The sequence below is a fragment of the Pundamilia nyererei genome, unplaced genomic scaffold (assembly GCF_000239375.1).
Source record: "Pundamilia nyererei isolate P.nyererei 1_Seehausen unplaced genomic scaffold, PunNye1.0 scaffold00050, whole genome shotgun sequence".
NCBI classification, from domain to species: Eukaryota; Metazoa; Chordata; class Actinopteri; order Cichliformes; family Cichlidae; genus Pundamilia; species Pundamilia nyererei.
Window position 1 is genome coordinate 2,594,895 of NW_005187451.1, and position 13,859 is coordinate 2,608,753.

Below are 13,859 nucleotides of genomic sequence, written 5' to 3' on the forward strand. Positions count from 1 at the left end.
CAGATTTCGCCGCTCCAGATGCTGAGAAGCGATGTTCCCAAGAAAAATAACTCACCGTAACCGCCGGCCTGGATGGGGGTTTTAGGTGAGGCGCAGGCATACAAACTGAAGTCCTCTGTCTGAAAACCAGCTCGGTTTAACGAAGGCTCCGAGGCGCTGCGGTGGATTTTGGGTAACGAGCGAGCCAGCAGCTCAATGGATGCCAAAATCTGAAGAAATACACAACAAAGCCACAGGGGTCGTTAGTCAGGATCGTATGATCACCATTCCCTCACAACACAAGAAACGAGCGACTACATCAGCTCAGCTGCTTTCTGTGGTTGCAGCTGCTTGCTGAGGCCATCGGTGGCAACGCAACAACTGTCAGAAAGAAGGAAGTAAAGAAATCCAAAATGCTGCAAATTAGGGAGTAAGGGCGAACGCTCACTCTGCACCAAACTCAGAGCTTCCACCCTGAAACGATCCATGTCTGTTTGCTGCCACTAGCTGAAGGGCTTTGGAGGTGAACACCAGGACAGCAAGAGTCGGATTTGATGGAGAGAAACGTCACTAAACTGTTGTTAAATAACAAATATTAAGACCATTAGAGTTTAAAGAGAAGCTGGGATGTGATGAGTGTGAGAGTCTCTTGTCTCCGTGTCTCAGCGATTTTTGAAAGGGTTTGGGAAAAAAAAAGAAAAAGAGTTTACTGTAAATATTATTTCCTCTCAATGTATAAAAGCGTCAGTGTGGGCTCTCACCTGAGGGAAGAGAGGCCGCTCCTCTCTCTTCTTCTTCAGGCAGTCAGCCATCAGCCTCTTCATGGCCTTTGGACAGTTGCTGCGGACCTTGCTGAGGTCAGGGGACAGGTAACCTCGTCCCACCATGAATATGATCTATGGAACAGAAAGAACGAGTCGTGAAACAATCTTCTGAGCTCTGCTCCCTCATCATTAATGACAAATCAAAGATCTGCAGCTCATTCCAAGTGTTTTTGGCATTTGTTCAAATTTGGTCTCAAACTTTAAATATGAGGTCCAAAGACAAAATGCGTCAGCCAGCTCTGCAACATCGACACAGCTAAAGAGGATCACAGAACTCTTTGGATATGGAAAACCTCCCGGTGCCTGAAAACACGGTGCAGCAGAAAGATGGGAAACAAATATGGAGAAAGAAAGCAACAGCTCACGATTCAACGCGTAACACATCACCTGCTGAGACCATGTGACGGTACGTGCATGCACATGAAGTGTGAAGTGCACAGGACTTGACTCTGCTCAGCTTCAGCCGAATGTGAGACCGGTCAAACAGCGCCTCACGGTGGATGGATAGTGAACCAAAGACAAACCCAGCTAAAGGCCTGGCAGAGCATCTCACCCATTCAACAGCAAACACCATTTATATTCCAAACATGATTAAAATGATGTTCAGTCCAATTTATTTTCAGCCTCTGAAAATGGAAACTTTGTATAAAACTGGCTGAAATTCCCCAAACATGAAACATCTGGGGTTCAATCCCTCCTTCTGCACGCCCAACATCCTCGGGCAAGATAACAACCCCAAGTAGAAAGCGCACGCGTAGAGAGAAAAGTACTTTTATCAATGGATGAATGAGGCATGGTGTGTAACGTGCTCAGAGTAGAAAACCCGACAGAAGAGCCATTTAACATGTTAATGCCACACTGGGGGAAATGCACCTGTTAAAGCAGCAAAAACATGGTTCAGTCTGACTGCTGAACCAGAGGTAAAACGGGGCGGAGTCTGGAGTATCTGTTAGAGCGAGTGCAGCAGTGGGGCCGCGATCACATCCACTCACCTGGTCTCTGTTGTTGATGTTGGAGTAGGGCAGCGCTCCTGACATCAGCTCGTAGAGTACGATGCCAAAGGCGTACACGTCCGACTGGAAGCTGTAGGGGTTCTTGTCCTGCAGCCGGATTACCTCTGGAGCCTGACGAAGCACAAGTTACACCGACCGTCAATAATTCACTGCTTGTTCAGTCGAACTGAAAGGAAACGTCTACAAAGACTCAAATCAATATTATGGCAATGAAAGGGGGGCGCTTCTTTTTCATATTCTCTGCAATACTCTGTTCCCCCAAACAGGGTGAGAATGGGCTGATCTGCATTTCTGATCACTTCTGCGTTCTCACTCTTGCTGTATTAGCCTCAGCACGCCTGGTTTAACGCATGAGCACATTTAGAGAGCACACATCAGATGGAAAGAATGACAGGAAAACAAAAAGTGTCTCGTAGGACACGAACACCGACCATCCAAAGAATAGAGCCTGAAAGCTGTTCAAACTGGTGGGAGCCACTCCAGCGGGACTTCACCGTAGCCAGACCAAAGTCCCCGATCTTCACTGTTAGGTCCTCATGGAGGAAAATATCTGGGACAACGGGTCAAGGAAACACTCTGAGCTCCTTCATATTCCAAGTATGGATTTTCCATTTTGATCCTTCATGAAATGACAAAAAACCAAAACACTGACGTGACAATAACGACACAAACATGCTGGATGCTACAATCCAGCGAATCAATAAGCAGCGTTTCTTCTTCAGTTCCAGATGTTCTGTATCGTGTGCAGTGTTGAAGTATTACGCAGTATTGGACAATCACTGCATTCTGATCCCATCACTTTGGTGGACGAACGGTAATAATATCATATTTGATATATTGGTGCCTCTGTCTGGGCCGGGGTCGTGGGAAGGTCCATTCCTGCTGTAAGGTGTGCTCTTCTTATTCTCCCCTGAAACGAAGCATTTCTTGGTCCTGCTTACGCTCCTGTAGCACCAAGTCCAGCTTATCACCCGATGACTTTGATTCAAAAGGATACTGTTGCTCTTCAGATCTCTGTGTATGATGGACTTGGCATGCAGGTAACTGAAGGTGAAGAGCAAAGCGTCATTAGAGCGACGGCGCTCGTTGTGGAATTTGACAGCGCTCGATGTTTGAAAGGTTACTCACTCCATGCCCTGAGCGGTCTGTCGGGCTATGTCGATCAGTTTGATCATCTCGAACTTGGTCTCGATGATGTGCAGGTGGTGGTACAGACTGGAGCCTTCACACCACTGGGTCACGATGGCCAGCTGGGGCTTGGTGGTGTAGCCCATGAAGAGCAAGATGTTCACGTGACGCGTTTTCCTGGTGCAAACACACAACGTGTTCAAATTACAGCAGGTTTACACTGATGACGCAGGATGCATCAGTAAGGCGACGTTCTGCAGCGTGCAGCAGCGCGCTGGTGCACAAAGGAGAAGGCGGGGCTTACCTGAGGACTCCCACTTCATTCTTGAATGCCTGAAGCTGCTGTGGCGTGGGAGCGGTGACATTCAGCATCTTCACTGCCACATCACCTGAGAGCCCGGGGACAAAATGATTAAAGATGATGCTAATTTACCAACTGCTGAGATTTAACAAGGAAAAGCTAACGCACGAAGCTCTAACCTGCTTTATTTATTCCAAATCTTTTTCAATTAAAACTAATTTCATTTTTATCTGTGGCGAGCAGGTTTATCCAGTTTGTTCACCCCGAGCTGATGGAAACTGTTCTATCGCAGAAAGAGCGCCGACTCAAGCTCGTCCCTGACCTTAACCCGCTTGCTGGTCCTGCAGGACTAACTGATGCAGGAAGCGGCGTGTACACGCTGCTCATCAAAGTATGAACACGATCAGCAGGCAGGCTGCGGCATGTAGACGCCGCTCTGTAAGTGTCTTTGCGTGGGGTGTGACGGCGCGGCGCAGTCTTACCGTGCCACTTTCCCTTGAAGACAGTTCCAAAAGATCCAGAGCCTATCCTCTGACCCAGAGTAATCTGACCTTCCGGGATTTCCCAGTCATCACTGGAGTCCCGCCTCCCCAGGGTTTTCTGTCATACAGGACACTCGATCAGCACGAGCACACAATGAGACGCAGCACAACGCTAGCATCTGCGGACGCCACTCACCATCTTATTGCGGTCCTCGGATGAAGAGGACGATTTGCGCTCCCTCTGCGGGCACGGCGACTTCTGTGGGACCTTGACGTTGGTCAGAGAGCCAGGCAGAGAGGCGGGAGGCGTGGCCGACAGACCTGTGGTCGAACCTAGAGAAGAAGATAAAGAGTAGTGAAAGGTAAAGGTCTGGAAGTGAGGGACTTGTCAAAAACAGAGAAGGCAGGAAGGGAAAAAGAGAGAGAGAGACTGAGGCTTCAGCATCAGTGTGTGTGTGTGTGTGTGTGTGTGTGTGTGTGTGTGTGTTCACATGTACAGGACAGGTGAGGGCGTGCTTGGCTGGATGGCAGCTGTTTGTGTCACAGATTTGATATGTTTGGTCACTGATTCTTCCAAAACAAAGGTTCGAATACGTAATCATCTTTTTTTCTCTGAACGGGTCCTGAAGTTAAGATTCAGAGGTCCTGAAAGAACTACAAAAATGTCGTCCCGACATTTTCAGCCGGCTCGTTTGAAAACAGACTTCACAGTAAAAGCAAAAAAACTGCTACTTCTAATCCGAGCCAATCAGTGTGCAGACCTGTTTGGTCAGTCAAAGGAGTGCACAGACTACGCCGTACTCTGGCACTCTGCAGCATGGAGGCGTTTTATGTTTGTGACACTAGCAAACACCTTTTTGATTTCAAACAGCTGCCAGTTCAGGCAATGGCTTCATATCCAATAGCTACAGATGCTACAGTTAGCTGTGATGTCTGAATAGAAATGGAAAAAAAAAAATCCTGCAAACGAATCAATGGATCGTTCATGTCGACCAAAATCATGATTCAGTTATGAAGCTGGGAGGCTTTGGAAATCTTACAAAGACGACATATTAAAAGAAAAACACGACTCTTTGTTATTATGTAACAGTTACAAACTGATTTTAACAACCTGCTAACAAGATGCTGCAGTGAACATCAAGAGGCGGGCTTTCTGATTAACATGTCATTCTTTTTAACCAATGACTGAACACAAGAGCGCCTCCATCAAAGAAACCGCTATCCATCGAGCAGGCAGCGTGTGGTACTGCGCCGTGAGGTGTATGGCTGAAGGAGCATGTGAGGGCATAAAGGCAAAGAACAGAGAGAGTGTGGAGGGAGACGGGGCTGAGGTGGAGATGTGGGTGGGTGGGGTGTGTATGTGAATGGAAGAACAACACAGGAACACAGAGGCCTAACTACCTCGGAAAACGGGCTCGGGCTCAAAATCAAACACTATGTCATTGGGATAGGAGTATAGGAGGGGGCTTGAGGTCCGTGTTCGGTGCTTCCTCAAGCAGCAGGCGGGGTGGGTCGGGGGGGCTGCAGGGCAAAGAGAGACAGACAGACCATCACTGCTACTCAACACGCCCCTGTCACTAACTAGGCTCTAACTATGGCTACACAGTCAGAGCTATAAGCTGTCAGTCAGGGTGACTCCAGGGTTTGCTCTGGGCGTCCTCTGCCATGAAGTCCATCTCCATGGTAACTCACACTGTGAGGGTCCAGGTTAGAGATCGACTGTTGTGGAGTTTTTGGATGACGTGTACACCTGCAGTAAACGTCAGCAGATGTTTGCTCTCATGCAGCAAAACCAAAACCTGTCTGCAGTCAGAAGTAATGAACACAATAAAATCACCGCAAGGATTATATGATCATGTACACACACGCGCGCACACACACTCACACACAGGTTTTTAATACTAAACTACTGCACAGCGCTCTGACACACACTGTCTGCAGCTGTGTGTTACTTCCAGCATATATTTCGTGTATTGTTTCTTTTATCACAGAATTTTTTTTTCCAGCTTTCGTGTCCATGTGTAGCTGAAACACTGGGTTAGCTTATGATGTTTGTAGCTAGCTTCACGTGACTGCTTACTCTGACAACTTAAGACAACGGCTGTATCCCAACTCAGGCTCTGCAGCCTTAAAGGCCGCATTTTAAGGCCGATTACGTCACCGCGACGCGACGAAGGCTGTCCCAATTCAAAGGCTGCTCGAAATGCGGCCCTCAAATGAGTCCTTCATTTCCCTGAACTTTAAGGACGTGGCGGTGTAGACTTCGTGGCCTAACATATCCCAGAATGCATAGCGCGGCGGTGGGTGTGGATAATTTTGCCGGAAAAAAAAAAAAACAGCGGATGAGGGGCGGCCGAAGAGTAAACTTTAAGTAAGTACTGAATATGATGTCACTTATTTATGTGCAAATGTTTAATAACGAAGAACATTAAACATTACTGTTGGCCAAAGTCATGTGACATCAGTGACGTTTGTACTAACTTGGTTTTAAAGCCTTTACTTTAAAATATACGCCGTTCAATAGCTGAGCTTAATCAGAGAATGATCAAAGCTCACGTAGAAACAAACAAATGAACAAAAGATTTTCTCCTTCATTTCTGTCAAACACAGCTGTATGACACGTTTCCAGCTGTTAGTATCATGGTTGCTAGGCAACCTGGGCAGCGTGACGGAGGCTAGACCGTCCCATTTCACAAGCCTCGCACTTCCGGCCTTAGCGGTCTTTGAGCCCTTGAGGATCGTTGAGGCTGCGTACTTTAAGGCTGCAGACCCTGAATTGGGATGCAGCCTTTGACTGCACTTTGTAGTCGACTAATAACTGAACACCACTCATTCCCCAGCACGTCTTTATCCGGTCTTCCTTCTCTCACCCAAACCGGTCGCAGCAGATGGCCCCGCCCCTGTTAACAGGGAGTTTTTCCTTCCCGCTGTCGCCAAAGTGCTTGCTCATAGCGACTGTTGTGATTCCGAGCTGTATAAATTAAACTGAATTGCAAGATTAGTTTCAGGATCTAAAACTGCCACACTGAATGTAAAACAGTCCACACACGTGTCACAGGTGTCCCCTCTGTATCTTACTGCACACCCAGACTACACTGGAAACATTGTTCAACACTGTGCATGTATTGCGATGCTTTGCTGCAGAGCTGCTTTGTTGGAACTTTTGGAAAATTTGTCAAATGTTTTAGTTTCACGTGAGGAGGAGCCGAGCCTGGAGGAGCACTCAGACCGCTCATCCTCGAAAACCCCTGACCTTCAGCTCACGGCTCTGTGACTGGCAAGGCACAGGACTGAACGCACACACACGCACACAGATAAAAAAAATTCAAGAGCACAGAGATGTGAGATGATGGGGAAAAAGTTGAGTGTGAAGTTTCCCTCTTGGATGCTCACCTCCATCTGACCTCGGTAAGCCCTGATCTCGAATCAGGTCCTGAAATAAAGAAAGCAAAACCAACATGAACACGGTGATTTCAGCAGCTGCAGAGGGTGAAAAACACACTTAACATAAATACATGAGGATTTGCTCCGAGTGCAAACTGATGGTATTTACAGAGAGTAAAGTATTGAACACGTCAACCACTTTTGAATTAAATGTGTAAATGACATGAAATCCTCACCAGATGTTGGTAACAATCCATCCAATCCTCACGTGCACAGAAATCAAAGCACAGGTGTCCAACAATTAAGTTACGTGTAATAATGAGAAACGATTGAACACATGAAGAAAAGACCTGGAACAGCAGCTGAGATCTATCAGTAATTAAAAGTCCTGCCAATTAAAGCAAATTAATGTCAGCTGGTTCATTTACAACTGATGGCCCGTAAAATGTGTCTCATTACCAACGAGTCGCCCAAGAAACATCTCATGGTGGGTAAAAACTGCTCAAGTGTTGCCAAACATACTGATGGTTCCAGTTACAAATAGTACAAATACATAACCTTCTCTCTGCCCAACCAATCACAGCAGATGGCTCCGCCCCTCCCTGAGCCTGGTTCTGTCGGAGGTTTCTTCCTGTTCAAAGGGAGTTTTTCCTTCCCGCTGTCGCCAAAGTGCTGCTCATAGGGGGTCATATGATTGTTGGGTTTTCTCTGTGTGTATTATTGTACGGTCTACCTTACAATATAAAGCGCCTTGAGGCGACTGTTGTTGGGATTTAGCGCTGTAGAAATAAAACTGAATTGAATTGAAAGTTGAATACATCTTGATAAAAATCTGCAACCATCCACCGGCATGAGGAAGATGAAATAAGGGTGGACGTTTCAGCAAGACGACGATCCCCTGAAAACAGCCGAGGAAACTTAATCGGGTTCAGAGAAATGTTAGAATTGTCCAGCCAATCATGTGACCCGATCCCACTGAAACTCCACGGAAAGAACTAAAGACGGGGCCCACGGAGCCCCGAGGATGTGGAGACTGTTGGTGTTAAAGACTGGGTCGAAATCACACCTGAGAAATCGTGCGATTCGTCTCTCTGTACAGAAGCTGTCGTTGTCATCGGCGACAGTTTTTACATTTGTATTAAATAAATTTCAGCGAGCATGTTCAATAATTCTTCCCTGTGTCATTTCTCCTCATTACATATAATATTTGGACATCTATGGTTTGATTTCTTTGCATGTGTGGATTGGATGGGCTGTTGTTCAGGGAAGTAAAATACTGCTAATAAAGAAAGTAAATAATAAAGTGTTATCAAAGTGTTATGGAAGAGTTTGTCCATCAGAGCGGCTCCACCGTCTGTGGACGATCGAGAGCTTCTGTTGTCAACTTAAGGAAGTGTATTAACTGTTATTTTAATGTCAAGAGCACAAAAGAAATAAGAGACTACATCATTCTGGTCAACTGTAACACGTCTGTAACACGTCTGTAACACGTCTGTAACACGTCTGTAACACGTCTGTAACACGTCTGTAACACGTCTGTAACACGTCTGTAACACGTGCTGGACGTTGACGTGAAACCATAGGGCGCTGTGTGAGGTGATGAAAAACATAGAATGAAAGAAAATTCTCATGTGTCAGCGAGTCCAGCGGACTCACATCGATGTTGACCGGTTCGATGGTGTTGATGTGCACATTGGGGGCAGAGGATGAACGGTCCCGCTGGCCAAACTGGTTGCGGTGGTCCTCCTCGTTGGGCCGGAAACTGGGCGGGATGGGTATGGATTTGGACGGCGATACAGTGGCGTGGCATATTGATCTGGACAGAAAGCCGCTGGTTAGTACTTCAAACTTCAGACTAAATGTTCTGCTGAGGAAACAGAAGGAAAACGTCTCCTTTTCGGTATGAGGCTGGAGGACTCACCCAGTGGAGTCGGATGGGGGAAGTGACGGACAGGCCTCAGACACAGGCGTGGTTCCCTCTGAGGAGACCTCCTCCTGGGTGAACGGGTGGTGCTCAAAGAACTTGGACACTAGTAGCAAGCTGCAGAGGACACGCCGAAAACATACGATTCAGGCACAGTTGGAACGTAACCTTAAACAGGCCAAACAAGCACTAACACACATCCTTTCACACTGAGCACACTTGTTTCATTTGCCTACCACAGGAACCAACGGTGAATTTTGGAGCTTACAGTAACTCGTTTTTATGTAGTCATGACATTTCTCTTTAAAATCTGAGGCATTGTTTGAACCCATTGAAGCTAAAAGCCTGAATATGTCACTGCTCTTTGTTACCATAAAGATGAATCAGGATCTGTGCAGACGACAGCTTCGTTCTGTTCGCATTTTTACTGCCGGTAGCGTCCTGATCCCTGCTTCCCCGTGGCAGTCGCACATGTACAAAGATACAAGCGTAGCTGCCTGTCAGCGCGTAACTGCAGGTTCTCAGTGTCACGAGCAGAGGTCACTGAGCCGAGCCCGTGGAGCCATAACATCCTTATATCGTCCCAAACTGCTCACAGCAGTGTGCGCCTTCCTGCACTGAACTTACTCGAGCTGGTCGTAGTTGACGCACATGAGAGGAACCTCAGTGCTGCACCGCTGGTGGAACTTGTAGCCACAGGTCTGACAGCGGAAACCCTGGAACAACAACTTTCTGCAGAAGTCACAGAAGGCCAGTGTAAAGAAAGTCTTCCTCACCTGTGGATCAAACAGAGACATACAGACCAGAGTCACCCCGGCTGCACTGAGCACTTCTCACTACGGGACACTTGGTTTTCTGAAAGTACTTACAAAGTTGTGTGTGGTGAGCGGCACGTTTTCCAACACTTCTACATGCAGCTCCTCCCCCGTCAGCCACGAGATGTCTGTGTCCCAGCCAATAGGCTTCTTCTCTCTGAAACAGGAAGTGGGGAGTATCGGAAACTGTCTACACCTCAGCCAGCCGTTGGTTTAGCCACCGCACCAAGAGCGGTGCAAAACTAACCATGATGGTTTCCAGCATAAAACCCAAACATCCTACTGCTCCACTTTCATACAGCAGGACTCATGATACTGTGCGCACTGTATAACCCTCCCCACAGTGTGGGACGTGCACCGCACTGTTGTACATAACATGAGACTGCCTACATCAAAAATACCCGATGGCCATATGGCGGTCCCAACACATAGGCCTATGAAAACCTTCAGAAGCAATAACCTGACGTCAGCATTTTGTGTATGGTGTTATCGGTGTGTCACATCGTGCTGGAGAAAGTTTGGCCCTCCCATCTTTACGCCGTTGTTTTAGTTTGAGTTAAAGTTCACAGACATTAATTTTGCAGCGATGTGCCATTCCATCCATACATCCATCCACCCACGTATATCCGGGGCGGATCGTGGGGCAGCAGCCTAATCAGAGAAGCCCAGACCTCCCTCTCACCAGCCACCCCCTTCAGCTTATCCAGGGGAACTCCAGCCGAGAGATGTAGCCTCTCCAGAGTCTGCCCTGTTGGGACATGCCTGGAACACCTCAGCCAGGAGGCATCCAGTGAGAGGAGGTTCCCTCCTTTCAAAAACAGCGCGTCAAACAGGCAATATGGCAACGGGGGTGGAGAAGTGGCGATTAGCAATTAGCTTATCCTCTGCACTGCTGCCCATTTCTGATTATTGCACATAACTTCTTTGCATGTGTGGATTGGATGGACTGTGCCGTGAGAACTTCAAGTCAGTAGCACCTTTACAAATATGTTTACTTAGAAAATTATATATTTTTTTTTTTGACAAGTGGGCCGGAAGAGTCGGCCATGGACCCAGGATGCACTGGACACACTGATGGAGCACATTCAGGTGTGGCCCATGTTGGACACCATCTCCATCTGACAACACTCTGCAGGTACGCTCTGAGGACTTCGCCATCCCTGTGACTGTGAGACACGTGGCCTCACATTATGTGGCTGTAGCTCAGAAGGTGGAGCTTAACCTCTACTATCTTGAAGGTTGGTGGTTTGATGCCTGGCTGCTCCAGTACAGCCAAATATGCTTCCCATCGGAAGTACGACTGTTGGAAGGTGCCCAGGTCTAGCGGCCCCTCCACTACTGTGCTTGACAGCTGGTACGAGGTCTTTGTGCCGATATGCTGTATGACGTGGTTTCAGAAGTTTTGTGGTTATCCACATGCAGCTTTAAAAACCTGCGACGTGCGATCGTGTTCTTTTTAGAGAGAAGCTTTCCCTCGCAGCCCCTCCAAACGTGCCACACTTGTTCTAGTTAGACTGTTATGAACGTTAACTTTAAAGTGCTAACTGAGGCTGACAGTGTAAGCCAGCGGTCCCCAACCCGGCGCCGGTTTGCGAGTCGTTTGGTGCCGGGTCGCGAGAGTTGAGGCTCGGGTGTGAAATTTACGGTTTTCAGGGTTTTTATCGTCAACTCCGTTTCCCCGGGTCTTTTCCCGTGTTGTAGTTGTGTCTTATTTTGAAAGAAATAGTTACGCGTTACCATAGCGACCAGAGGGCATTAAGGGGCAGAGAGGAGGACGTTGCTCTCAATGTTGTTGGCGCATTTCAGGAGGACGCTGCGGATAAAGTTACACAACTACACAGTGAATTCGCACTTATTATATTTAAATAAGAGCCCCGTTTTTGTCTCGGTCGTATCATTTTTCTGTCGTATTTATCCACCACACCTTAAAGAAGGTTGGGACCGCTGGTCTAAGCTGCAGTTCTTGGGTTTGTTTTAAAGTGGTGCACATTCAGACCTCGGGGTAAATTCGCGGAGGTGTCCGATCCTGTGGGTCATTGTGCCACACACATCTGAACCAGAGCAGCCAACGACTCAAACTTCTGCTTTCACAGAGGCGCTCACACTCACCACATTTCATGAAGTAGCCGTTAGCTGCTATTTGCTCTCTTAATCATTCAGAAGCAGTAAACAGAGATTCCCAGCTGTTACCAAACTCATTTTCATACTATAGTTCTTATGTCTGCAGATAAAGGCCTGAAGCAAAAAACTGGCTAAACATTAAATTGGAAGTATCCTGACTGCCAGACAGGGAATCTGCACGTGACATCGACATCAGTCCATTCTTATAATATCTGTAACGAGGCAGCAGAGGTAAAATTAACATAATGTCACAGTGAAGTTGACCCTTTAAACACAAACTGTGATAACTTGGTGAATTCAGGTTTTATGCTAAGAGTTAAATCACTAGCACAGTCCTCTCATCTGGCAGCTTCTTCACATCTTTCTCAAACATCCTCGCTGGGAGGAGTCAAGACGTGAAGACGCGAGGAGACGCAGTGACACGAAACAGCGACTGATAAGTCTGTGAGACACCTACCCATCCTGTATCCTATAGACCGCACAGCACTCTGGAATGAGTCCTCGCATCATCAAGGCTTTCTTCAGGGAGTCCCTCACAGTCATCCCACAGCGTGCCGGCACCTGAAGGCAGCACAACGACACTCACTGAACTGACACAGAAATGACAGGATGTAACCAGGTTTGGGTTTTACATCTCTCAGCCAGCAGCCACAGGTCATCGTTTCAGGGAAGGCTGGCAGTACAGCAGTATTACATTCAGTCACCTCGCCCGACCTCCGCCGATCGCCAACATTCAGAGAACCAGAACACCGACGATCCAGCTGACGTGCAGGGCTGGGCCTCGCTGGAAGCTTTACTCTGACTTTATGGGTCAGACTAATGCTCTCAGCCTTCGTCTGCATTAATCCACAGCAGACCTGTGAATGCACTTCAACCTGCTAAGACCCGAACTCTTCCACAGAAGCATTTTAAATGTCTCTTTGATATTTGGGCTGATTGGGACCTGATGAACGTAAAAACAAAGAATTACCAGATTTTTTTTCTTTACCCGATTTTTGTTTCTAAGAAAAATCAGAGCCACATATGAAGATATTCGTTTGAAATTTCGACAGAACAGTGGCAGCATAAAGTCCTCGTAAGTGGATATCAGGCCCTTGTAGAGCAAAATTGAGTATTTTGGTCTAAATAACCCAAAATGTGATGCCCACACATGTGGACGCAGGTCCTAGGAGGTTAATGACAAACTGAAGTTTTGTGCAGATTTATGCAGAAATCACCACACAAGTCCGTCACAGAGGCTCCGAATTACTCCCAAGCTGAGCCAGACGCTGTCACACAGAACTACGTTGAGCCAGAGACAGAAAAGAGAAGCAGCCGTCCTGTACATGTCTGAGTCGATCTGCGGGACTTTTTTTTTTTTATAATAGCAAAGAGTTTGTCTTAGTAATAAATACCAAGTCAGTACGTCTTCTTGGCTATAATCTTTAGTCACATTTTACTTTTCAAAGTTAAGAATGCAATGTTTAAATCAAGCCTGATGTTTCCTCAAATGTGCAACAATAATTCAGAGGAAGAGCCAAGCTGATGTCCATGATGGACACCACCGACCACAGCTGTTACAGCCACGGTGCAGGATGAGCTGCAGGAGTCAGACTGAACAACGTGCATCAATCATTTTCTGTCGGACCCTTTTTGCTGCTTCACGAGTGCATTTCTCTGGTGAGGGATTAAGATGTTGAACAGTAAATGGACTGGTTCTGATACAGCGCTTTTCTACTCCAACCACTTTAGACAACTTGCCTCATTCAGCCATTCACACAAGCACTTTTTTTTCTACACCCACGTGCTTTTTATCCAACAGTCATACTAACTCTGAGATTCAGGGTTAGTATCTGCCCAATGCTCGACTGTCAACTGAATGGAAATACAAATACATAAAGGGACTTAT

The 13,859-nt window shown here is 47.0% G+C and overlaps 1 protein-coding gene across 2 annotated transcripts in view; it reads right to left on the reverse strand.

Annotated features, from left to right (window-relative positions):
• braf (B-Raf proto-oncogene, serine/threonine kinase) overlaps positions 1–13,859 on the reverse strand; it is a 28,682-nt gene that overhangs the window by 5,028 nt on the left and 9,795 nt on the right. The window contains exons 4-19 of one of the 2 annotated variants that reach the window (XM_005733197.2): positions 12,429–12,532; positions 9,905–10,007; positions 9,663–9,811; positions 9,033–9,152; positions 8,768–8,927; positions 7,121–7,160; positions 5,129–5,248; positions 3,924–4,060; positions 3,728–3,845; positions 3,249–3,333; positions 2,945–3,121; positions 2,814–2,860; positions 2,248–2,366; positions 1,796–1,927; positions 741–875; positions 56–209 (exon numbers count right to left, since the gene is read on the reverse strand). In XM_005733197.2, coding sequence (XP_005733254.1) covers positions 56–209; positions 741–875; positions 1,796–1,927; positions 2,248–2,366; positions 2,814–2,860; positions 2,945–3,121; positions 3,249–3,333; positions 3,728–3,845; positions 3,924–4,060; positions 5,129–5,248; positions 7,121–7,160; positions 8,768–8,927; positions 9,033–9,152; positions 9,663–9,811; positions 9,905–10,007; positions 12,429–12,532 — 1,900 coding nt within the window. The remainder of the gene's footprint in view (positions 1–55; positions 210–740; positions 876–1,795; positions 1,928–2,247; positions 2,367–2,813; positions 2,861–2,944; positions 3,122–3,248; positions 3,334–3,727; positions 3,846–3,923; positions 4,061–5,128; positions 5,249–7,120; positions 7,161–8,767; positions 8,928–9,032; positions 9,153–9,662; positions 9,812–9,904; positions 10,008–12,428; positions 12,533–13,859) is intronic. The other variant, XM_005733198.1, reaches the window with a different exon arrangement.